At 43.9% G+C, this 26,386-nt stretch overlaps 1 protein-coding gene across 1 annotated transcript in view; it reads right to left on the minus strand.

Annotated features, from left to right (window-relative positions):
• The window catches only part of TMEM161B (transmembrane protein 161B), a 42,176-nt gene extending 40,709 nt beyond the window's left edge, over window positions 1-1,467 (minus strand). Inside the window, exon 1 of the mRNA XM_042866197.1 lies at window positions 1,391-1,467. Within this exon, the coding sequence (XP_042722131.1) occupies window positions 1,391-1,393 (3 nt within the window). The 5' untranslated portion in view covers window positions 1,394-1,467. The remainder of the gene's footprint in view (window positions 1-1,390) is intronic.
• Window positions 1,468-26,386: the final 24,919 nt, after the last annotated feature.

Raw genomic sequence — 26,386 nt, forward strand, 5'->3', positions numbered from 1 at the left:
GGAGGCCCAAAGAAGGGGAAAAAGGGCTTGAAGAACATGCCTTGCAAGGAGAGACCAAAGAAACTGGGCTGTTTTGTCTGGGGAAGAGGAGGCTGAGGGAAAATCTTACTGCTCTCTTCAAATACCTGAAAGGTGAGTGCAGCCAAAGTGGGGTTGGTCTCTTCTCACTGGTGACAGGATGAGGGGAAATGGCATCAAGTTGTGCCAGGGAAGGTCTAAGTTGGATATCAAGAGAACCCTTTTTACAGAAAGGTTTGGTAAGCACTGGAATAGGCTCTCTAGGGAAAGTCACCATCCTTGGATGTGCTTAAAAACCATCTGGATGTGGTGCTCAGGGACATGATTTAGTGTTGTTAGAGTTACAGTAGTTTGTTTTGGTTGTGGTTGGACATGATGATCTTTGAGGTCTTTTCCAACCTGAGCAATTCTATGATTCTAATGGTATTCAATTAAGGGTCACATTGAAAAGAAAACCAAGTAATTGTTTACAACTTCCCAAAATAGCTCGAAGTGGAGTAGTGGGACAACGGTATCCTACAAATAGGAGGAATATTACAGGAATTTTAGAGTCAATATTCTATCCTTAAAGGAAAAGTAGGGGGGAAAAAAAAAGAAAAAGAGAAGGAAGAAGAGGCACAGTGGGGAAGAAAACAGCACAGTTCCTTTCACGTTCGAAGATGTACATAATAAAAGAACAGATAATTAGAATCAGCTTATTAAGTATTCCAGTGTTACAAGACTTAAGTATCTGATTTCACCCAAAGCACAACTTCAAAGTGGAGATAAGATGCCAAGCAAGTTCTGTGGCACTTGGACAAATGCTGTCCATAGCTAAATTGATGTACTGACTTTTATAGCCATAAGTACTAATGGAACATACAGAATATATATTTATACCAAGAATCATACATCACTGTGGTGCCCAACCATATGTGGAATAGGTATCTTGAAAGGAGACCCACTCCACTCAGATAACGCAGGTATTTCATACTGTAGTTAAGGCCAAACAGAGGGCCCACCCCGACTTTATACAGCAGCGATGCACTCACACCTCTACAATTCAATCTACAGACACCCATGCTGCCTGTATCACTACACTAACTACGCCAACCAGGCTTTGCTCTCTTGCTGCTATCCATCGAAGCTAATTTTCCGTGTATTATCCCACGTGCAACGCCCGCACTCAGTTAGAAAAAGCAGCCCGATTCTTCCATAAACCTAGGATTCCAGCATGCCGCCCCACACACACACAGCCCCGTCGAACCCCGGGACACCGAAAAAGAAGGAGCGTTAAAACCAACCGAAGCGTTCGGCAGAAGTTTGCAGGTAATTCCCAGCTCACACAAAGTCACGCCCTGCCCCCTGCGCCGCGACCCACCGCCACGCTCACCATGCTGCTCCAGCCGGCGCCGCCCGCCGCTCCAGCCGCCCGTCCCGAACCCTCTCGCAGCGCATAAATCCGACTCCCGGACCCGCTCCGCCCGGCCCAGCACCGCTCCGCTCCGCCGCGGCGGCCCAGCGCCCCGCCAGGCCCCGCGCCGGCTGCAGACGGCCGAGGTCACGCAACGGCCCGCCGGCGCCAGGTCCCGCCGGGCTGCCCAGAGAAACGCCTGAGCGAAGGTGCGAACGAGACGAGAGGGAAGCGGCACAAACGGCCCCGCGCTTCGCGTCCGGCTCTTGACGGACACACAGACGGAAAAGGCAAGATGAGGTGCCTGACGAGTAGCAGCGCCACCCAACCAGCGGCTTCCGGTCCGGCAGGCACGGCTAGAACTCCCAACGCCGCGCCGAGCACCGCCACAACGGCACCGGCACCGCCAAAGACAGCCCGAGGAGTGCGCGAGAGCCGCTTTCGCGCATGCGCCGTACCGCTGCTCTGCGCGAGGCGGGCCGTCTGCCGCCATACGGCGCACGCGCGCAGCACGAAGAGGCGCTGAATTGGGCGCGTGAGGCGCGAGGACGCTCCGCCCCGTCAAAGTAGCGCTGTGTAGCGCGTGTGTGAAGGGCGAGCGGATACGAAACACGGACACTGGGAACAAGGCGTGCTTCTGCGTTCTAATCTTTTATTGGAAATGCGTAAGCCCCGCTAGGGGCGCCGGGGGCGCCGCCTCTTGCAAGACGGAGGAGCGCGCTGGGCGCTGCCGGCCCTCCTCTTGATGGGGCGCCGGGGCCCCCCAGCCGAGCGCTTCCTGCCCCGGCCGCGAGCGGAGGGGCCGCGGCTGCGGCGCTGCTCGGCAGGACCGGCTGCCTCGGGAGCCGGCTCCTCGCCAGGACCTGTGCCGAGGGCCCCGCTGGACGTGCCGGGGCGCTCCTCTGCGTCGGGACCCGCGGAGCTGCCGGAGGGCACGGCGCTGGGTGCGACGGCGTCTTGCGGGGAGGCGGCGGGACCGGACGGGGCCGCGGGGCCGTCCTGCTGCTCCTGGGCAGCGCTGGGATCTTGGAGGCCCAGCAGCCTCCGGGCCCCCGGGCCGCACCGGCTCTCGATGGTTGTGACGAGGCCGTCGATGAGCGGTGCGGAGCTGGGTCCCAGGGCGTGCTCTGTGCAGTCCACCAAGACGTCCCGGTCCGGCCCCACCTGGCACAAGAATGCCAGGATCATGCTCTTGAGCCAGTTGATCTTCCACCAGCGGAGCTCCCCGTTGCGCCGCAATTCCTGCTCCAGCCAGGGCAGCACCGGGTCCAGGATGTCTCGTTGGTCCCTGAAAAGTGCCGCCCACTGCTCCGGCAGCAGGCCGCCCACTCGCTCCGGCTCCTCGGCCATGGGCACAGGGGACAGCGGTGGAAGGGGTGGAAGAAGGTCCTCCTCGCTGTCAGGGTCAGGGGCAGTGGTGGCGCCGAAGCCGGCGGGCACCGGCACTGCGGGCAGGGAGACGATGCAATCCACGAACTGATTGTCTCCCCGCACAGAGACCCGGATGGTCTGCATGGCCGTCCTGCACAGCGGGCAGCTGTCCCTCAGCCTCGCCCACCGCTGGATGCAGCCAAGGCAGAAGGTGTGATTGCAGGGAATCACACGGGCCGTGTCCTGCCGCATGTCGCGGCACACAGGACACGTCCATGCCTCTTCTGCAGCCATGGTCTTCTCGCTGCAGGGGCTGGGAGAACTCAGGATGACGAGCTGTTCTCCTTCAGCGCAGCCGCAGAGGTGCTGTCTGCCCTGCAAAAGAAGGGAGGCCACAGTCACTCGCTGTGCCAGGGTGTGCGAGTCCTCAGCACAAAGCCCTCCCAAGCCCATGACTGGGCCTTCTCGTGCTCCCCGCTGGCACAGGGCCAGGCTCACCACGGCTGCCCTGAGGGACCCAGGTGTCCCCGCACCACTCACCTCTGCTGCTGCGGGTGCGCTCAGAAGGGTCCCGGCTGCCTGCACTAGGCAGGGCCGGGGGAACAGAAGCGATACTGTGGGGTCAGGCACTGAGATGCTGCGAGCAGCCCCAGGCACGACCCAGCACAGCACAGCCAAAACCTTGCTCGACCTGCAAGCCTCGCAGCACTGCTCAGCACGGTCCAGGAACGAGCCAGACTGAGCCAGGCTCTGCCGGCACCCCACTGTGAGCTGTGAGGGCAGAGCTGTCACAATCCGTCACCCGGTGATGTCACAGCCTGTTGCTCGGGGACATCACCATGGACTGTCTGCCCCCGCAGCACCCACCCGTGTTTCAGATATTACCTCCTTTTCCTGTTCCTGATTTGCTGTACCCTCCCCTTCATTCCCATCCACCTTTTAGGCTCGACATTTGACATTAATGCACAGGCCTTTCTTTTTTTCCGATTAAACCAACTCTGACTTTTCAGATATTATCGTTTTCAAACAAGCCCTTTTAGTTTAGTTTAGGGAATGATGAAATTGATCAAAATTGAGTATATTTGCAAAAATAAATGACATACTTTCTGGTATGCATGTATCACATCTGAAAGAAGTCTTCTAACATCCTGAAGTTTTATTGAGTAAAGGGAATCTCAGGTTTTCGAAGCTAATTGGAAGCTCTGTGTTTTTCTTTCTTAAATGCTCGATGTATTTATCGTATGGAATTGAACTACTGATGATTGCTGTATGCATGTGAGCAAGTGGATGACAATGTCTTACTGTCATTTCACCTCCATACTGTACAGCTTCTTGGCCAGCTTCCAACCAAATCGGTTTGAAAGATAAAGTTTTTACAGTGTCATAGAAAGTATGAAGTCGGTGTAAAGATGAGACCCTTCGTACCGCCACCAAAAAGTATAGTGGTTCAGTGTGAATTCACCCCTACTAAAATCCATGTGGAGAAGCACGCTAAATACAAGTGAAACGTCAACTGCCCCTCATATCTTGTTCACACATGAACAAATCCAAGTTCAAGACACAAATACAAAAGATAGCAGGCTTCATTAGCTCTGTTGCTAATGTGGTAATTGAGATTGGGTAAATCTGAGTCTGTCATTTAACAACATCCTGGAAAATAAAATTATCTAGTTAAAAATATTTTTTCAGGATTTATGCAGCCTTTTATGCAATAACCTTTTAACTGTTCTTCACAGGTGTTAAAAAGCAAGTCTGCACCTGTCTTTGTGGATGTTCAGTTTGCTTGCTAGATAGATAGCTAGATGAGTAGATATAGGAAAACATCTAATACATATACGTATGTATATATACACAAAATGTGTGTATGCAAATGTAAAAATGTATGTGTATGTAGTATGTGTGAATATGCATATATGAATACTGTATTTGTTTGTGCTTAGATAAATCTAAGCAAAATGCTATTGCTGCCTTAGTTAAGATTTTGAGATTGAGCATCTAAATTTAAGAACATTTTACTTAGACTGCAGCAAACACTGTTGTATTGGATCTTTAAAAATAAGACCACTTAGGTGATAAAAAAAATGGATTTATCAAATGAGTTTATGTTGTAGCTCTTATGCAAATACTGCTCTTCAGACAAAAGGCCCATGTCAAGCAGGTACCTCTTTTTCCTCCACTTCCGCTTCCTCAGTTCCAAGCAACTGAGGAATTAATGTCTGCATAAGCTGAGAGAGGTCCAGTATGCCTTGACATGAGAATACTTGCAAAAGAAAGTGTTTTCTCAGCTACAGTCCAAAGGCTGAGACCATTTCTATCAAATGAGAAATAAGACGAATCACTGAGACTTCAAAATCTGCTGGAGGCCGAAGCCTCTCAGGAATAAGTTTTCTTCCTGTGTCTGCATATGCATGCATCTTCATTCTCTCAGTGAAAATCTCTTGAAAAACAGTAGGTTAATAGTAATTCACTAACCAAACTGCACGTGACATCTGAACGATGAAGGATTCTAATAGGATTTTTTTTTTTTAAAGTCTTTGCTGAGTAGGAGGAGACAAAAAAAAAAAAAAACACATAAAACTAAGGACAACGCTTAAATTGTCACATTGCTTCCAAAACGCTTCTTCATTTGCTGCATGTTTCCAGCTTTTTCCCCCGTTGTAAGCGTTTTATGATCATTTCAATGTGTTTTGGTTGGTTATCTATACAAAAAGTAAAAAAGCAAGAATAGCATACCAAGAAGTATGTTCCCTACAAAAATGTGTGAGCTTGGCCTGGCTTCTTGACAAGGGGTTTTCATCACGGGGCATTTGTTTAGAGTGGTTTGCAAATGGCAACATCAGCTACGTGCAAGTGCTAGCAGAGCTGAAAGACCAACAGAAAGTATTTTATTCATGGTAGTAGGCATGTAGGCATCTACCCATTCTGAAATATTGCGGAAGGCGTGAGGAATGTGCACGCTGCTTGCAGAAGCACACCAGTGGCATTCAGAGTTAGGTCCATATTAAACTGGGAGGGAAGAGTGACTGCGCGCTTCCTTCCCCCATTAATCTCCACTCAAATAACTCAGAGCAGTACTTTGAGCCCTGCAGACCCATTTTCCATGTAAGATTTCCATAGGTAGCGTCTCTCAGGACATGAGTGTTGCAGAGATGCTCACACTGAGGCCTCATATTTTGGAAACAAAGCATAGCTTAGAAATGTAAACATCACTGGCTCTCATGGTGTGTAATAGCATACCTAGAAACTGCTAAGTAGTACACAGAAAGGAACTGGGACTTTCTGCCTTTGGTGTGGTTGAAAATGTGTAGCTGAGACATTCCCTCACATCACTTCTGCCCGTCTTCTGAATGTATCTATGTAATTTATGTAAGCTGCTATTACACTTATTAGTTGTGAATCATTTAGGAAAAAATGATGTGGGGTTTTTTTAGTAACAGCACTTTCCTGATGCTTGCACTGTACTAAAAAAAATTGCAAAAAGCTTCAGACCTCCCTCCTGTAACTGTCACTGTAATGTCTTGGAAGGAGACTTAAGTATATAAGAACTAAATACGGTGAGAATCCAATAGCTGTTGTGATACCATTTCTGGTAGACAGACAGGTCTTCAAGCTTTCTCCTCTTCTCACTTCTTCTGTTGTATTCAGTCATCATTTCAGTTTAATTTTTAAAAATTATTTTTTTCTGCAAGAAAATGAATACAAACAGAGCAAAGAGAGTAGGAATATAACAAATTGAACCATCTGTTGAGTCTTAGCCATTAGGCAAGCAGCTCTCAGGTTATGTAGGAAAGAGCCATGTATCAGCTCAGATGGATTTAGGAGGCTGCTACAGCTCCAGCAGCCCACTGTTAACTACTCAGATTTTACAGTTCACCATATATATATATTTAGTTTTCCAAATTGCTGTCTTGTTATGAAAACATATATTCCTCCCCAGCTCCCAGATCTTCACAGATTATTAGTTGCAGGCAAATGAAGTGCTTTGAAAAGCAAACAATGATAACAGAGCAAAGTATAATAAGACAGGTGGAAAACTCAGAGTAATTATCCTTTTAATATGTCGGTTTGTTTTTTGTTTGTTTTGCTGTAATTTTGAGCAATCTGATTAATTTAAAATAAGTTTACTGAAAAATCAAAAATCTTTTTATTCAAGTCTGATGTCTTCACCTGTAAAGAACAGTAAGAAACACAAAACTACAGAAATAGGAGTTTTCAACAGTAACTCTACCTGTAGTATTGTATAATTAATACTACTGTAGTATACTAATAGCATTGTAGTATTACAGCACAAGCTATAATATAGCTACTGTACTATATTATAGTTCATAGTATGGTGTAGCGTAGCATAGTGGAGTTTAGAATGAAAACCATGGAAATGGTTACTATACTGCTTTATCGGTGTTGGTGAATATATGCATAGTTTTCGGAAGTTAAAGATTACAGACTCGTCTTTCTTTCCTCACATCATGATGTAAGATCAGAGTTCATTTTAATCTGGGTAACTTTTTTGCTTGAGGTAAAAGGAAAAAAGGGGGGAAATGGGTGGTTGGAGAAAAGAAGGGGAATGGAAAAAGGGGAGAAAATCAAGGAAAAAGGAAAGGGAGAGTGGGAGTGGAAGAAGGGAAGGGAAGGGAAGGGAAGGGAAGGGAAGGGAAGGGAAGGGAAGACATTACTGTATGTGAACATTTGATTGCCTCCATTCCCTGCCTATGGGATAGCTGTGCCCAAGAGGCAGAGGTTCCTATCCCCCAGGGATTTGGCAGCTCTGTCCCGGCCCCAGGTGCCCTGAAAGTAGGTTTAGATTAGATATAAGGAAAAAATCTTCTACAGTGGGGGTGCTGAGACACTGGAACAGGTTTCCCAGTGATGTGGTTGATGCCCCATCCCTGGAGACTTTCAAGGTCAGGCTGGATCAGGCTCTGGGCAACCTGGTGTCCCGGTTCACTGCGGGGGAGTTGGACTAGATGGCTCTCAAAGGTCCCTTCCGACTGTAAGGGTTCTATGATTCTATTCTATAACTCTAAATTCTTCCAAGAGAAGTTGCCGCAAAACCGCCACCTGCTGCCCGCCGCCGGGACGGACGGATGGACGGGTGGACATACAGACCCCTCCTGGGAAACGTGTTTGGAAAAGGGAAAAACGTGCAGTCACGGACTTTTGTATATTTTACGGCTATATAAAATTACAAAATCTAATTACAAAATATGCAAAATATAAAATTACAAAATATAATTCATACTGCATATCTGAGTTTTCCTCTTAAGTCTTCCTTGCAACATTCACGCATCACGTTACTTATCGCTGTTAGGCTTCTATCCGAGTTCAGAGGACACGCACATATTTGGGTTTACCCTCTCATCACAGAAGACGTCCAGCTCCCCCACCCCTTTGCCCCCGCCGGCCAAGGTCCCCGTGTTTGCTCTTCTTCTTGCTGCCCGTTCATTTTGCTTGGCAAAAAGCTGGTTACAGTAGCGGTGGCGGGGGGGGGGGGGGGGGGGGGAAGGAAACGACACGGGAGCCTCCGCCTCATTTGCGTTGATGAGGCCATGCTAGCGATCGGGGCTCAGCGCTGCTCCCGACGCAATCACTGCGCTCGGTATGAGCGCGTGGAGCCGGGCATCCGCCGCGCGGCGCCGCAGCCCAGCCCGCCTTACAGCCGCTCCTGTGAAACGGGACAGAATTAGCAACTCTGTTAATTGAGGGGCCGGCATTTCCTTGCGCTTTACTTATTGAATGTAACGACGATGTGCTCTTCAGTGCTCCAGGATCCCCCCAAACTATCCTACGTGGAGTCTCTGATATTTTTAGGACGTGCAAGATTTGTGTTCCATAACCCAAAGGGTTGTTTTTTTTCCACCCCCTCCTCCCCCCTTTGTTCCTTGTTTACACGGATGAAGAGAAGGGGCTTGGGTTATTTTTTTTTTCTTCCTCCCCACTGCCACCCCCCTTTTATTTTTTTCTTTCCTCCCTTTTTTCCCGATATGTGATCGCTTTGCAAACAGGACAAGATGCTTCAGTGTTAAAAATGCCGAAATTGTTCAAAGCATTCGCACCTTCAAAACCACGCGCTGTGCCACTCCCAAAGAATGCTGAGAAGTATTCTTTGGGAGTGGCAAACGACTGTCGTTTAGCCCTCTACCCCCAGGAACCAAAATGTTCTAAGTTTCTCATAGCGATTAATCAAATCTATTTTCCCACCACTTTCCTGGATACAGGCATTGAAATTATCATCTAGGTTTGAAAAAGAAAATAAACTTTAAAAACAAAAAACAAACAACAACAACAAATTTTGTAAAAAAAGATAAGAAGAAGAAGAAAAAGGGAAAGAAAACAAATGGAAGAAGTGACAATTTGGAGCTAAAGCGTGCAGTTCAGAAGCTGAAGCTCCCATTGGAGAACAGAAAATTTAATGAGCTTTTAATGGCATGCAATGCTCGGAGTAGTAAATTATTTGTTAGTTGACGATGCAATCAGCATGCTGATTAAGGTCGCTTGGTTTTTTACCAAACATTAACTGAATGAAAGCAGTAAGCCCGTGTTGCTCTGCTTGGGGGGGCTCCAGTGAAGCAAATGGACATTCAGAACAGCGACTGTCAGTAAAGGTGAGTGCACTCCAGGTGTCATTTGAATATGGCAATAAAATATTTCTGATAAATATTTAAAAGCATTTTAAATCCACAATGTTTGCCTGGTTTATTGTGAGCTCTGTTTAAGAATGGGCCTGGAAAGGCCTTCTCTCAGCCCTTGCTTCTCTCTAAGGTAACAGACATTACTTTTTTTTTTTTTTTTTTTTTTTTTTTTTAATGTGACCTAAATGTTCTTTTGCTTGTTAAGGAATTTGGAGACTGAATTTGCAGGAGGAAATCAAAAGTACCTGGTGGAGAAAACACGATTTGCTGTCTGGGTTAAAAGTGTAATTACATCTCTTCTAAATCTATTCAATAGATCTTCAATATTTATGCACGTTAATTGGGTGTCTGTCAGAAACTGTGAGCTTTTTTGTTTTGCTTCCTTGCTTCCTTGCTTCCTTGCTTCCTTGCTTCCTCGCTTCCTCGCTTCCTCCCTTCCTCCCTTCCTCCCTTCCTTTTAAACGGAAATCCCTAATTATTTTTATCCTGGAACAAAGGTTCTTTTTCCTTTCATAAACTCGAAGAGAACCAACACAACAAACCCTGGTGGCAGTAGAGCACAGTGGGGAGCTTCTGGCTGCGGTTCTGTGCGTGCTGACTGTACATAACTGACCCGCCGAATCCTCCGGTCGATCCGTGCATCAGCCGCGTGTGCGCTGCTCCAAGTTTTTCGGTTCGGTCGGAGGTTCGCTTTGCTCTGCGGATTTTCGGGGAGGGCGGAAATGAGAGTTTACATGAGTAAACAAATAAATAACGGCGAGGCTGGGAGCTTTGCATCTCGTGTTAACGACCGCACAGTCCCTCTCCTATAAATACCAATTAGCTCCGTCATCGCGTTGTTCGCCGGCGGTGATGAGCTACCTTTAAACCCCGATAAATAACTCTCGGTGTGTTTTAACTGTTCCTGTTTATGACCCAAGAGGTTAAATGCTTTTGACTGGCATTTGACTTCTGACCTCATATAAATGTTATCTTATCAGTTCCCGCTTGTTAGCTTGTATTGAGTGCTTGTCCCTGATGGCTTAGAGATAAAGGGGTTTCTATTATATTTCCTATTGAAACTGAACCCTTTGCTTTGTCCTTCGCTTTGCTTTGACTACTGTGTAGCCTCAGCCCACACAGTAACCCCGTACCTAACAGTTCTGCTGAGCGGACAAAAACTCCGAACTTGTTACAGTTTACATGGAACCTGATTTCCTTCTGGGCTGGATGGATCGAATCGAAGGCTTTGTAATATCGTTTGCTTATGATTGAACCGTGATCCAACGCTGAATACCGCCTTTATTTTATAGGAATGATTATTAATAATCATAGAATTCGAACAAGAGAAGGAAATTTAGAGATATCTTGCTAAGGTTCTTTGCCTGAATCTGAGAAACCTCCCTAAAAATACACATTAAAAAGTCAGATGCATTTTTCCCATCTGCTAAAACAGCACACTGTTGTGCAGATGTACATCTACCCTCATTCTGCCTTTCAAACTGAAGTGATTTTTCCTTTTTCTCGCTTATGCTCCTGTGTCATCCCACCCTTCCCACCTACACAACCTGGTAGATGCAGTCTGATGACTGAAGGCTGTGGGCATTGTCTCAGTAGGCTCTTCTATTTGTGTAATCGAAGTGTTTTCAATACAAGATATTACTCTTTGCACACGTGTTAGAAGAACGCAACTATAGTTTTGCTGTTTGATTTGCTGAAGGACATTTTCCAATATCTTTCCTATAGAAACTGGACTATAATCACAGAGAAGGAGTGAGGAGGTGAACAGCCATCTTGAGAGTGTCACACTGCACTTTTTCTCCTTAGCTCTTTGCTCACCTGCTCTCGTCTTGCTCTTTCATCGCCTTTAACTTTAAATACCCTCGAAAGTAGCACCCGATGTGTAGAAATGTATTTCCATCGTTACACACACTGCAGAAGGTTGTCTCTGCTCGGGCAATTCGGGTTTTCTCTGCCAGGTGGTGATCAGCAAACTGCATCATCTCCACATTTACCCGTACATATGAATGGAAGATGTTTTGTTGTTGTTGTTTGTTGTTGTTTAATAATTATTGTATGGCTCTGCTGGAATCTATTTGCAAAGGACAAATGAGTAAAAAAAAAATATTCTTGCCGCGAACAAGACTAACTTTCTGCAAACTATAATTCAGGTGCACCATTCAGGAATGGCGAAATGGGAAACCTCCGGGACGGACCCTTTTTGGCACTAAATTCGCTCTTTCTAATCCTGTTGGTGTTTACTGAAATATCTATTTACTGCCTAGATCGTTCGTGTTGTCTCTACGCAAGAATTAAGAGCTTTGGTTGCTCATTGCGTTGATTTTTATCTCGATGTCGATCAGAAGTATGCAAACTAATCCTTAACTTCGTGCTTTGAGTATCGCATACTTTAAAGATATCGTTTTCAAAAAGAAAATTTCTCTGAAAATCTACTTACTGTAATCTAAAAATTGCAGCATCTATCAGTACACAATTTCTGTAGTAGTGCATATCTTTTTAAAGGAGGAAACTTAAATTCCAGTGCGCAGAACGCCACCAGTAACACCGCAAGGATGGGGTGTGAAGTTATTTGTCACTTAAGTAAGAGCCGTCGGCAGCGCCGTCATTCACTGCAGGCTGCGTGGGTCAGGGCTGGCGTCTACAGAACTTACTGGTTGCGGCACAGTTCGCTATTTGCTAGCAAACTTTCAATAGGAGATTAATACACTGGCTTTTATTTGCTTGAAAACTTTCAGAAAAACAGTAAACTCTTTTTAAGCTTGGAAAAGAAATTCCGAGAAAGAGCATTAAGATGGGAACGCTGATCAGCGCCCGTTTCTTCAGCTCTCTGTAAGAGCAAAGCGCGAAGGAAATTCGCAGTGCTGTTTCTAACGCTGAGGACAACTCGTTTCTCGCGTGCTTCAGGGTAATAAGCCGTACGTGCCATAGCTAACACCGAAAAACAAAATAGAAACGGGGGCGAAAGATCCATTCCCCGCGTCTTGCTGAAGACAGGATGAGCCAAGCTTTTATTTCTCCTGTTTTAGGAGAAAAACGGCTTTTCAGGCATGGCGCAGCGGTCGCTCCCCGTCTCCCGGTGCTGCAGTTCCCTCGTGCGATGCGGGACGTGGCGCGGCGCTCCCCACGGGGCGGGCCTGGCCGTGGCTCAGCCCCTCTTTCCCTCCCTTCTCCTCCCATCCATCCGCCCACGGAGGCTCCGAATCGTGTGCCGCGGGCTGCCTGCGGGCGGGCACAGAACTGATTCCCCACCGCAACTTGTTTCATTTTGAAAATGGCGCGGTTACGCGGAGGCGCAAAGCTGCGCACCTAGCCCCGCTGTGTGTGTGTGTGTAGGGGAGGGGGTGCTCCTCCCCCCTCCGTACAGACCTCATCCTCCCACAGACTGATTTCCTCTCGTATGAAGATAATTAACTCATTCTTCTCCTCTTAATGGCATTAGCGGCGGTGTCCTGTAAGAGGAGATGAATATTACCCTTTGTGCTCGGACCTGGACGGCTGCAGTCCATCCTCCCGGGAGCATGGCAAGGCAACTGCCGAGGAGGGATGCAGGTAGCTCTCCTATCACCCTCAGCTCTGGTATCTGCTCGAAGAGAGCGAGTTTGGGCCCCACGTGATGCCGGCCCGAAACTGATGATAGCCCTTAACTGATATCAACATCGAAAGAGAGGGAGAAGCCCTCTCACTGACCCCAAACAACATTGGCACGGGGAAAGCCAGGTCCGCAGAAATCTCCGTTTTCATCCTCTAACGAAAACAAACAAAAATCCAGGGTGTATTTGGGTTATTACTGACGGACAGCTTCCTTTGAAGTACCTGGGCACTCATTTGGGCCTCAGGACGGTGCCAAAAACAGTCCCGATAGAAATTATCAGCCTGTCCAGGTATGTGCAGAACACTAGTGACAGCTAACTGGAAGTTCTCAAGGAAACATTTATATTTCACACTCCAGCGGGCAGCTGATTTGGGGCCATCTGTTAGCATAACAAAGGCTCTGAGTCTGTGAACTTCAGAAACCTTTCGACCCCGTAGCTGCTGGCATGAATAGCCCCCAGCCCTGCCTATAGAGATCTCCCAAAGCTCCCCTGTTCGTGGCTAAATTGTTAATCAGGGTAATTTAATATAGTTTTCGGTATGCCCCATCTCTTATTGGAGGAAGTATTCACACATCACACCCCTTCTCCGAAGGAAATTTCTCCTTTATTCAGCTGCATGCGGGCAGCTGCACCTTAAATTGAACCCCCTATATTGTGCTCTTCCCTCCCTCCTTCCGACATTAACTGTGGGAGGGTTTTTATTTTTTCTGAGGGATCATATTTGTATATTTCCATGCCTCTTTTATTTCCCAATCAGCATCACCTTGTTTTTATGTTTGTTTTTGTTTTGTTCTCCTCCCGGGCCCCGCCCCGTCCCCCCCCCCCCCCTCCCCCCCTCCAGATTTATCTCATCCCTTCAGAGCAAGATTGGACTCCTTGATCCTTACAGATCCCTTCCAAGTCGGGATATTCTGTGATGCCCTGATTTTGGGGCAGGGAAGGAGGTCTCCTCTTGCCGTTACCCTGAAGGAGCTGCAGGAATCAAAGTTCCTGCAAGGAGAACTTTGAGGAAGTTGGGCATCGGGGAAGCAGATTTGTTTGTGTGATGCTGGGGCCGCAGGGCTCGGTAAGATCCTTATTTTTGCATTGTGCCCCAGACTGCAGCAGCACTCCCCATAACACAGATACCGGTCATGAGCTCTGAGAGATGCCTAAAAGCCATGACACCATCCCAGATGTTGTGAAATAACGCACACTCTTGCAATAGAAGGGCAGTGCGGCAAAGAAATGATTACAAATAACTGAGAATATGGTCAAATTACAAACACACTTCTGTAGGTTGCCTTCCTAAACTTGGGGTTTGGCTTCTCTGTGTTTTGTTTGCATGTTTGGGCTGCTGTGCTGAGGACAGAGAGACAGCCTCCACTCTTTTTTTTCCCCATCATTTTAAAGTTCTATTATTGTTGATTCATTTCCCTGATTTTTATTTATTTATTTTGGTAGATGACTCCAGATTTTTCACAGATTTATTCCAAACCTTTGTAAATATGTTGGCGCTTCTCATATTTATCAAATTTCCTGTGAACAATCAAAATTCCCAATAAATAAAGCAATCAAATCACATACACCCAAGAAGTTACTTTGGTTTTTATTTTGCTTTATTTTATTTGGTAAAATGACAGGTTTTTCTTTCCTTGCCTTTTCCTCATTAGTTCTTTTCCTTTGGTCCCTTTCTTTCATTGTAACCAGTAATCCATAGGCATTACCATATTTTCATTTATCTGAGTTTCTCTTCAACTTTATTTGGGAGATGAAGAAACATAAAGAACAAGACCTTGCTTTTTACGAATACCAAAGTATATTTCCAGATTGTTTTGTCTAGATTATTATTAGGTTCTTGTTCAAAATGATTACATTTTAACTCAAAGTCACATTAGTTGATCTATTTCCTTCTGTCTGACAATTAAACAACAGGTATTCAGGAGATATCTGCTCAGGTTGTGGTGTTTTTAGTTTGTTGTGGGTTTTTTGTTGTTGTTGTTGTTGCTTTTGCTTTTTCTTCAAAGCTGTTTCAATCTAATGGTGGAGTTTGGACCCACTGCATTGGAAAAAGGATGTATATTTGGGATATTTGGGATTTGACAGCGGGAGTGAACGCAGACACCAGGACAATTATATTACAGTCCCATGGGGAATGCCAGCACCAAATTTAGCCAGACTGATGGGGCACTGTCTAGACGGCCCCTTTTGTGTATCAGCTGTTTTTTCCCTGCTTTATTGTCCAGCTTGAATATATGATTGGAACCTGCATATGGAGCCCAAACACAGCCATTCCTGCAGCCACCCTTTGCTGTAAAAAATAAAAACAACCACACAGACAAGTACAAATGTCAGCCAAATGCATTCTGTAACCATATCCATATAAGAACAGTTACAAAGCAGAAAAGCAAACAAAACTCTGCTATTGCAGCAAGTGTGCAGGCGTGAGCACATACGTAAGCAGGCAGACATATGGTTTCAGATAACCGTTCCGTAATTAAAACTGTAGAATTCTTAATTAAAAACTCTCAGTAGAACCATCGCTTGCAGTCACTGGTGGGTGCTCTGGAAATGCTGGCTGGGGCTGGGCGGGAGTGGGGGCTGCTTTGGAGCAGCGCTGTTTTGCAGCAGAGATGAAAGGAGAAATGCTGCTGCCTTTTCAACTCCACCACATCCTCCCCAGAGGAGGAAGAAAACAAACAAAACAAGCAGGTATTGTGAAAAGACAATTAGGAACTATAGCACATGTAAATTACAACCTTTCATTTTTGAAAAGGGCAAGAGACTAGAAGAAAGAATATTAAATGTTTACACTGCAATTAGTGGCACAGACTGCTTGGGTTTTCCCCTATTGAAGATGGTGCTGTTCTGGGTTCAGCTCCTCCTGAAAACCTGCAGGACTTTAGGCTGTCTCTTTTTTAAAGGAAGAAACAACGGAAGTCAATAGGAAATAAATTGCTGCACACTTGGCAGTGTATTTACCGTGCATCTCATCACTGTGTAACAAGGAGACTTTTTGGCACTAACACAGCAAAATCATCTGATGCAAAACAGCTAGGAAAATTTTTAAAATGAAGACAAAGACCCTCATGATCTATTGCAATGAAGAAGTTTTAGGAAATACATCGTGCACAATCTAGAAGAAAATCTATGGAATGTTCCTGTGTCTGCACATCCACCATCTGAGCAGGGCACATAGCGGGCAGTGCTGTCTGACACTCTGTTTGGGCCTAGCAAGGTGCCTGCTGCCCATCAAAATAATGGTTCATTTTCCACTATTCTGAACTCTGTGATCCTTTTACTTATTATTTTGTTTATTTTTAAATAGGAAGCTCTCTGGGAAGTTAATCTATCTATCTATCTATACACACATATATATGTAATTTTCTTTATTCTGATCTCAATGAGATGCGATAATATTGAGCTTCTCATAGGCATGTTTGATTGCAAACTTTCTGTGGTCCTTCTGCCTTTATTCATACCACCCACTCTAGGAGCACACCCCAAGTTTGCATATTTGCTCTTTGGAATGACAGAGCCTAAACTGATGGCTGTAATGCAATGCAGCATGGAGGTTCCAATGTGAGGGTTTTATACTCGACAATGTCGTGTGATGAGAAAAGCCCAAATACCAGAAATTAAAGGTGTAAAAAAACACCTGCACTTGGCTACATGTAGTATTCCTGACCCGTGGACAAAGGAATGCCTTGAGCTGGGAAAGACCTCAAAGCCCATACAGATCCAATACCCTGTGGATAGGGACACCACCTACAGGAGAAGGAGCTGCATGATATCAATCCACTGATACCTGAGTGGTGATACCACTGATGAGGACCAGTGCTTGCTCACCAACACAGCAGTGTGAAAATACACAAATAAAATGAATGTCCCTTACCCAAGGTGAAGGAATATTTCCCCTCCTCACCTGGCCAGGAGCCCGCTTGGCTCCTCACTACCCAGCAGCAAGGATCTTCTTGTGCCCTCCTCATTCTGCCTCATAAAATAATCCTTTCAAATCAGCACTGATGTTTAGCTGTTTTTTGGTTTTTAATTTTTTTTAACCAGAAATCTCTGAATCCCAGGTCTGTCCTAATTCTGTTTTCCAATCGGTCTGTTTGTTTAAGTGAGAAGAAAACAATTTATATCAGTTTCTTGCAATTTTCAGTTATTTATAGATAAAATGATTTACATGTTTGTGAGCTCTCTGCTGAGGGCACAGTAGTACCAAAGGCTTTTCTTTGGGGATTACAGCACCATTTAGGTTTATTTTCTTGTTTTCCACATTATGTTCTGATTTCCTACAGGAAACAACTCATTCTCTCTGTCTCTATCCTTTTTCTTAAGATAAAACCCCCAATTTTGAGGGGTTGAGAAAATAATAAAGTTTATCAATTTTCTTGTTTGGAAGTAGGATTTAATTTTTGTTTGGAATCCATGTGCTGAAGTCACCTTCTTTATTTCTCCCTATGATGAAAGAAACACAGATTTTTACTAAAAAATCCTGAAGAATTTTTATCTATGTGTGATTGCAAATCCTACAGCCTGGAAACAAAGGACTGTTCTGTTTTAGGTGGATGTTAAAGATTCACTTAGGAATTCCCTGTTTAATGAATGGCTGCTGCACACAGTGTGTTGTCTGCAGACTGCTCTGCAAAGGGATATTTCCCCATTTGTGCCTGGTGTTTAAATCTTGTTAATGTCATGTATCAAGTACATTCATTAGCAGGAATTAATAGTGAATATTTGAATATGCGTATATACAAAATAAAAGGGAAAATTCAATGACAATCAATTTGTCAGAGATTATTTCACTTGTCAAATTTCCTAAATGTTGTGTGCAAATGATAGTAGTGCTTTACTTTCATTGGAGCAAGAAGGGTGTTCTGCATACACACACACACAAATAATTTAAATGTGCTTTTGCACTTTTTATTTTGCAATTTACTGTGAAAAATATTTAAAAAAACATTTCTCAGTTATATGTGATAAGGAATTACTCCATTATTTAAGCTATTAAGCCTACAGGACCAGGCAGACACTTCAGACGGAGCTCGTGGATGAGATACTCATGTCCCAGCCCTGAACAACTTGAGCATCACTGGGGTAAGATTTGCCAAGTCCAACCCCTCAAAAAGTGGCCCAGCCACCCTGAGTTCTGGGGACAGAGTGGGACATGAACAGGAGTCACAACAGTCAGAGCACATTGAGAAGTATTTGATTAAGCTGCCTATTAATACTAACTCTAAAACAGAAGGTGACATCTTTCACTGCTTAGTGCAAGTACTGACAGATAAAATACGTGTTAAAAAAACAAAGACAAAAACAACTTAGGCATTAATTTAAAGTGCCCCTTTGGTCATCTAACATTCCAGCTAACCACAGATTCACCTCCTTCAGGACTTGATGGAAAACCTTCAGTACTTCCCCACATTAGAATTCCCTCAGGTGTGACTGATGCTTCAGTGTTCCAGCTGCACATACTCTTCTGTTTATTAAAGAGAAGGGATTTCACCTCTGGCTTTTAAATTTTCAACAGTTCCAAAGATCTAATCATTCCAGTGTCTGCTACCTTAATGGAGAATGAATGTGGGAGTTTCATGTGCATACAAAAGAGATTTCCAATAGGGATTCATCAGGCACTTCCAGCCCTAAAAATATCCCATGGTAAAACAGGCCAGAAATGTTTGTATCCACAAAAGTTATTTTTGCTACTCTTCGAGGGCTTTTTTCTTTCTAAGCCTTCTGTGTTTTCACTGATAATTAGTTAGGCAACTTGGAATTTTTAAATCTTATTTCATCCATTTTTTTTTCCATTGTCTCAGCCAACTGCAAAAAAAGGATCTATATACATTTTGAGGATGATTTTTTTTTTTAAATGCATAAAGTTTGACACAGAAACAGAGTTGTCTCAGATGTGAGTGAACTTCAGGGTGTTTCAGTGTTGGAGCGTTTGGCTTTCACAAACACAAGTCTCTGTCTTCTCTTACATGTGCCTGAACATTTACATGTTCACATAGGCACTGAATATGCTCATCAGAAAATACCTGATGGAGATAAATAGATTATGAAGGAATAGAAAACCGAAGTGATTTTCCAGCCTTGCTGGTGTCTGCTGAAAAACATGTTAAGGAGGCGATGTTTTTACTCTGGTTTTAGGAGTGGAAGACATCCTTCCTTCAGAGAGTAACTCTTCTCAAGCTCAATAATTTGCACTCAGATCGAACCTTCTCCATGATTTTCATTTTTAAGTTTTCCTGAAAATTTAGAGAAGCTGCAATTTCCAATGCACAGATGGTGCATTTTCCAAAAATATTACTGTAATAGTTGCAATGAGGGTGGTGGTTCAGTGGAGAACCTGTAATAACGCATCTGCCCAGCATCGTTGGTATTGGAGGCCAGTCTGTGCCTGGGCACCACTGCTATGCTCTCTGTGGATAGGTGCTTCTTCCTGTGAGCAGGGCTGCTGCAGCACAGGCTTGCAATGTCTGTCTGGCTGTTTGCATCTCCATCTCTGTGACTCTCAATTTCTCACAGATGGTGTGTAATCTAGCCTCTCTATTTGCAAGGGCTGCTCTGAAAGCAGTGCCTCCTAGCACACTGTGTTGGCCCATGTTGGCAGAGGCAATAAGTCAGTAAGTGTTGAGTCTTCCCACCAATAGATATTCCATTAAACAACGTTTCCGTGTGACAGATGGCAGCAGAAGGGCAATCTGACAAAATGGTGTCTGGTACTGAAGTGTGTATGGAGCATAGGTGTGTCATTGAATTCCTCCCTGCGGAGAAAAATGGAACCCACTGGCATTCATCAACACTTGCTGGACTTTTGTGGAGACCAAACAGTATATGTGAGCACAGTGAGGTGGTGGGTGGTGCAGTGGCAGCAGTGACAGTGGGTTACCTCTGCTAATGCGGATTGTTATGAGTGTGGCATGCAGCTTCTTGTTCATCACAGGCAAAAAATACATAGCTGGTGACTGTGTTGGAAAAAAAAAGAGTTTTGTGGCCGTGAATTTTCTTGATCAAATGGTGTTATTGTGCTCTTTGTATCTGTTGTAGTTTAATCTACATACATAGGAAGCATTACTTTTGGAGCAACCTATGTATGCTCCTGCACTCTCACATTTTTGTCTATTTAATAAAAATGCTTGAATTAGACTGTTTGGCATTTCCTTGGGCTACTGTGTGCTCATTCAAAGAGATCAATATTTTGAATAATAACATTTCTGTGGACCAGGACCACAGAACTGGGGACAGGTAAATACAGCAAACTTCAAGCAGCTCTCTGCAGGAGAAGCTTTAATCTTGTGATGACAGATTTCCATGATGCCTGAGTAAGCAGGATTATCATGATTAATGGTAATTAATTGCACCATTGTTGCTGCTTTTATCCCTAGTCACTGTGCGAGACTGCATGGAAGACACTACACCCATTTGATGTACTTACAGGCTGCAGTGGGCTCACTCAGATTTAGAGTGTTTGACCTAAGGCAGATCCATCTGGAACTCCAAATTCACCTATCCCTCCTCAGAAATAAAATAAAGCCTCAGGGGTGACTCAATAATCTCCCAGAAAGGAGATACTCAGCAGGAACATTGAATGCATAGTGGAGAGGGGAATAAAAGTATAGTGAAAAGCTGTGAAACTGGCCAATGGAGCGGCAAGGTGTCATGGATGTTGTCCTTGCTGCTTCCTGCCCCTTTTCAACTAGTGGTACTGACTGCTTTAATTAGCCAGTGAAGTGCGCAGAGGCAGGGAGCATTCCCGTCCTTGTGCATATGCCACAAGAGCCAGCCCTGATCCTCCCTGCAGCCTCTGAGCACCACACGCCATATAGAGAGAGCTTTCTGCATGCAGGACTGCATCCCTGCTGCTGCTTCTTCTTCCTCTTCCCCTTCTGCCTCTTCTCCCTCTTCTCCATCATCTTCTTTCATTTTCTCACACTTAGAATTCCCAGGCAGGACATCACACTCATTTAGAAAGTTTAATCCCGAGGCTGGGTTGCAATTATAGGACACGCTGTATGTACAGATATCAGAGCCGCTGTCACATGGTATATTCTTATACAGGCTTAATTAATGGCATAATTATTTTTAAATATTTATAGCTGAGCTAATTTCTTCTAAGCTCTCCCTCACATTCCTCCTGGAGATCTTCAGGCTGACCAGATGAAACTTTGAGCTGTGTTTTATCATTTGAGATCTGGGCTAAGTTCAACAGAAACAGGTTGATGTATGATAGTTTCAATTTATTTTAAAGAAGGTGTGGAATTAGTTTGAACTTGTCACTGCTGTGGCAGGGAAAATAAACATTGAATAGAAACGTCGATCACATTTGCATTTGCACCATTTGAGTGTGTTTACCTGAATTATCATCTTGCAGCAGACACCTCTGTTTAACTTTGATCTTGCACAACCAAAGGTATTTTACAAGAAGCAGTCATTAAAAAGACCCACAAAATTATGACAATTTCTGTAATGTTTATTGAGTAATAAAAGGTGCAGGGCTTTTCATCTTAATTTTGATGTGCTGTGGTGTAGAATTAAAAAATAATGAAGCGTTTTAAGGAATCCCTAGATTTTTCTCCCTCCTTCCATCCACCTTCCTCCACCCAGTACAGCAGCAGAGTTGCGTACCTAATGCAAAGGGCAATACAAAACAGATTTAATTCCCTCCCCAGTGGGAAGATGCATAGATTGGTCAGATGTAACAAACCAATAGTGCTGATGCGTTAATTGGAATAAAACATTCTGTGGAACTTACGAGCCATTATTATAACTGCTTGTATAAATATGGTTCAGTTCATTGTTGTTCTTCAAATTATGTTTGTGTGTAGCTCCAAAGTGCGGCTGCTGCCTTCAAGCCTGAAACGCCTGTAATTGAATGGCTTTTTCACTTACATTCTGTAATTCCCATGCTGGGAGGAAAAGGCAGAAATTGGTCTTTTGTATGAAGGTAAATGGGCTTGAGGAAGAAGTCGTACTAGAAACACTGAAGTGTGAAAATGTCAAAGAATTGAAATTTGCTGTTAATTAAATAGTTGTCCAATTTAACAGGTAATTTACATATATTTTCTTCTCCTGTTACGAAGTATTATACATTAATAGTCATGTACACGTATAATTTTTAGTGTGCATGGATAATGAAGATTCTCCACCATCAGGCCGTGATGTCACCATGGAATCATGATCTCCAGCTGAGTTAAAGTCAGTCAAACACTGAATTACTTGAGGGGAGGAGATTGGTGTTTATGATACAACACTTCCACTAGATGTGCAGCTCAATCACTAAGGACAAAGCCTGCCTCATGACTGGTATGCAACTCTCAACCCTGGAAGTACAGAAGTTTGATCACATTGCTAGATACAGTGCTTCATTTTTACATTTGTAGCCCCTAAGATGCCACCTGCCATTGGTTTCTCTGAGCTCCTCCTTATAGCCAGAAGTGAGATTTCTGCTCTGGCAGCACACTGCCATTTCCAAAATGAGGTATCTCTCTGCCACTGTGCACAGGCCACCCAAGAGAGACTTCCCTCCCTGAGTGCTTTCTTACACCAACATAAAACCACGTTATATGGTGGGAGCAAATATTTCTGCTCTGTTCCAAGTAAAAGGATGATCTATTTTTTTCCCCAAAAGACTGCATTGTGTGCAACTACAATAACACATCTGCTCATAAAATGAGCATGCAAGACTCTGATGGGAACAGCCAAGGTTGTAGGCATTTGTTCACAGTGACTGGTAATATATCGCTCGCTATCATCTGACAGATTGCTAATAAGGCACAGCTGCTTTATGTGTTCATGGTTCCTACAGCCATTCTCCACAGTCGAATGGGAGATGCAGCATGTAGAGGCAAAAGCATTTCCCATTTGTTTGCTTCCACTGGGGGAGAAAAAATAAAAAAAAGCCTCAGATGATTATTTTAGAGATAAACCTTACAACAGTGAATATTCCCATAATGACTGATGATAGTTTTATACAGGCCTCTGTCTGTGAATGAACAGTTTTGTTCATTAAAGCCCTTCACGCTGTATATTTGCAAAGGAACCCAACGTGGAATAGGTCTTCTATGTATGGACATATGTAGCATCATTCAGGCAATAATTTACAAAAATGATCACAGAAGTAATTCTGTCATTTTGTGAAAATCAGATTGGCATGTAGTTTTACTCCTTACATTTTAAAAATGATTGTGGACAAACCAGACAGAATTTTGTTCCTCACCTCTGCTTGAGCTACCTCTTTTGAAGTCATCAAGGTAATCTCTTATTGGTGAGTACTGTCTAAATAACTTAATAAATTCTTTGTTAAGTTCTATGTAGAAAAATGATTGTAAAAGAGACTGCTCTTCCATGGATGAGATACTTTAAATAATCCTGTTCTTTAAAGATCAGTGATGATTGAGGTAACGGCTCAGCTATTCTTCTTTTCTGTTGTATGAGTAGCACTTGTAAAAAGAGCTGGATCAAAGAATCACAGAATCTCAAGGGTTGGAAGGGACCTCAAGAGACCATCAAGTCCAACTCCCTTCCTAAAGTAGGTTCCCTACAATACGTTGCACAGCTAGGCATCCAGATGGATCTTGAATATCTTCATAGAAGGAAATTCCACAATCACTCCAGGCAACTTGTTCTTATGTTCCACCCCCCTTATCAGAAAGAAGTTCTTCTGCATGTTTGTATGGAACTTCCTACATTCTAGTTTTAGGCCATACTCCTTGTCCTACCACTATGCACCACCAGGAAGAGCTTGGCCTCATCCATTTTTCTCCCACCTCCCCTTAGATACTTACAAACATTTATCAGATCTCTTCTCAGTTTTCTTTTCCACAAGCTGAACAAACCTAGGTTACTCAGCCTTTCCTCATACAGGAGATGCTCCAGGCTCTTAACCATCTTTGTATCCTTCCGCTGGACTCCATCTATGAGATCCCTGTCTTTTTTTGAACCAGAGAGCCCAGAACTGGACTCAGTATCCTAAATGTGGCCTCACCGGGGCAGAGTATATGGGGAGCATCACCTCCCTTGACCTTCTGGCTGTGCTTCTTTTAATGCACACAGGATACCATTGGCCGCCTTGGGCACAGCAGCATTTTGCTGGCTTATGGCTAACCTGCTGTCCACCAGAACACCTAGATCCTTCTCTGAAGCAGTTTTCTCCAGCAGATCATCCCATAACCTTTACTAGAGCATGTGTTTTTTCTTCCCCGGGTTTCAGACTTTACATTCAGTTTTTTGAACTTCACCAGGTTCCTCCCTGCCCAACTCTCAGCCAAAGTCTCACAGAATGGCAACAGAGCCTTTTGGTGTGTCTACCCAAAGCTACTCCTCCCAGCTTTGTATCATCAGTAAACTTGCTGAGGGTAGGCCCTATCCTTTTATCCTGGTCACTGATGAAGATGAACAAGACAGGACTCAGCACTGACTGCTGGGGAACACTAGTAGCTACAGGTCTTAGGAAGGCATTCAGAATCTCTACCTTCTCAGCATCTCCTGTTATTAAGGCACTCATCTCATTTGTAGGGAAATCATATTTTCTTTTTACTGTTGACATGCTTGAAAAAACCTCTTCTTTTCCTTTACCTCCTTCACAAAGTTCCTTCCAAGAGGGCCTTAGCCTTCCTCATTGCTTCCTTACATGCGCTGACAACATTCCTATATTCTTCCCAGATGGACAGGCCCTTTTCCCACATTACATGGACCTTCTTCTTTTCTTTTAGTTTACCCATGAGTTATTTACTGATTCACACAGGCCTCTTGCCACCTTTCCCCAGTTTTCACTCTTAGGGATGCACAGATCTTGAGCTTGGAAGAAGTGATGTTTATGTTCTCTTATCTCACCTCAACATCCTTATCTTCTAACACTCTATCCCATGGCATACCTCCATGCAAGTCTTTGAAAAGATCTTCAAACTGCTTTGGAATTGAAGTCTATATAATAAGGGGTTGTATGTTGATGTGCTAGACTAGTTCTTTTGTTTGTTTTGTTTGTTTTTCACAGATGTTTAATATTTTATTTCCCATTTTGAGAAAAGAAAGACTTGGGACATTTTATTGTTTCAGTAATCTGAAAGAGTGTCAGAGGATAAGATAAAAGGGAACATATTTTTGGATGTCACTAGAATGAACAGAGTGTTAACAGGAATGTCTGTTTATTGTAGAGCTGCACAATGCAATTATTTCCCAATTTAAAGTGTGGTTTTAATATATTGAGAAGTATTTGCAATATGTCTTGTTTAAAATGAAAATATTGTAATATTTCATAAGGAAAGTACTGGAAGAAAATATTCAACGTTTTACCAGTTTTCCTTGTTCTTCCACAAGCACTGGCAGTGGGAAGCGCAAAGGCATTTGACAGCAATATGCACACTTAACATTCTGAACATGAGTGTTTTTATGTTGATGCTTATTAAAGTTAACCTGAGCAACTTTAGCTGCAGTGGTAGGCTTTTGCCCAAGTATGGGAGTGGTAACCAATGCCTATAAAGGAAAACCTGTATTACATGCAGATTTTGATGTTGTGTATTTTGTGTAACTTTGCAACATATGCATATTGCAGGATGCTGAAAACCGAAAGGTGAGTTCTTCAGTTCTCTAACATGCCCATGCCAGAATACAAATGATATTGCCCTACTCTCTTTTTTTTTTTTTTTTTCCATTTGTTCTTTGCATACACGTATGGTCTTACAGAACTGCCAAATGGCTTCCAACTAGCTAACAATAAGATTGATTTCTTCTAACATTAACCATCTTAAAGTGGAACTTCATAGATCTTCATGCGATCTATCAAGGTGTGCAGCATCCTGATAAGTAATCCCAACAATCTGGGCTCTGAATTCTGGAGGTGCAAATGCAAAACCAAGAAGTTAACAATTCTCCCTAAAGTGATAACCACAGGAGCACATCTTGCAGGTGAACTTGTGGTTTTCACTTCTAGCAGCATACTCACCTCAGGACCATCACCTCAACATTTTAAGGATTTTACTGGCATTGCAGAGAGTGGGAATTGGCACGAACTGGCTGTCAAAGTCAGGCCCAAGTAAATCTGCATGTTCAATCCAAAACTGCATAGAAACACAGCTCCTACGTGGTCTTCTTCTTTAGTCTGTGAACTGTTTCTGAAATTCCTTCCATTTTGCCTTCCAAAGGATGTTGCATGCAGCTAAGCAGCTTTTATCCACTTGAAATTTATGTAGGCAAGAAACCATTCAGCTGGATTGAATAATGAAAAGGAAACTGTGCAGAATACATTATTCGAATCAATGAAGAAAAGACATACTGGCTGAGAATTTGCCTGCTTATTTCTGCTAAGGATATACAATCAGCCATATAAAAACAGTGATGTTTTTTTTCTTCTTACTTGGCATTTAAGTAAGCCCTCAGACTAAGGAACTTCCATGATC

Source organism: Lagopus leucura, unplaced genomic scaffold (genome assembly GCF_019238085.1).
Source record: "Lagopus leucura isolate 7727_CA_CO unplaced genomic scaffold, USGS_WTPT01 Super-Scaffold_810, whole genome shotgun sequence".
Taxonomy (NCBI): domain Eukaryota; kingdom Metazoa; phylum Chordata; class Aves; order Galliformes; family Phasianidae; genus Lagopus; species Lagopus leucura.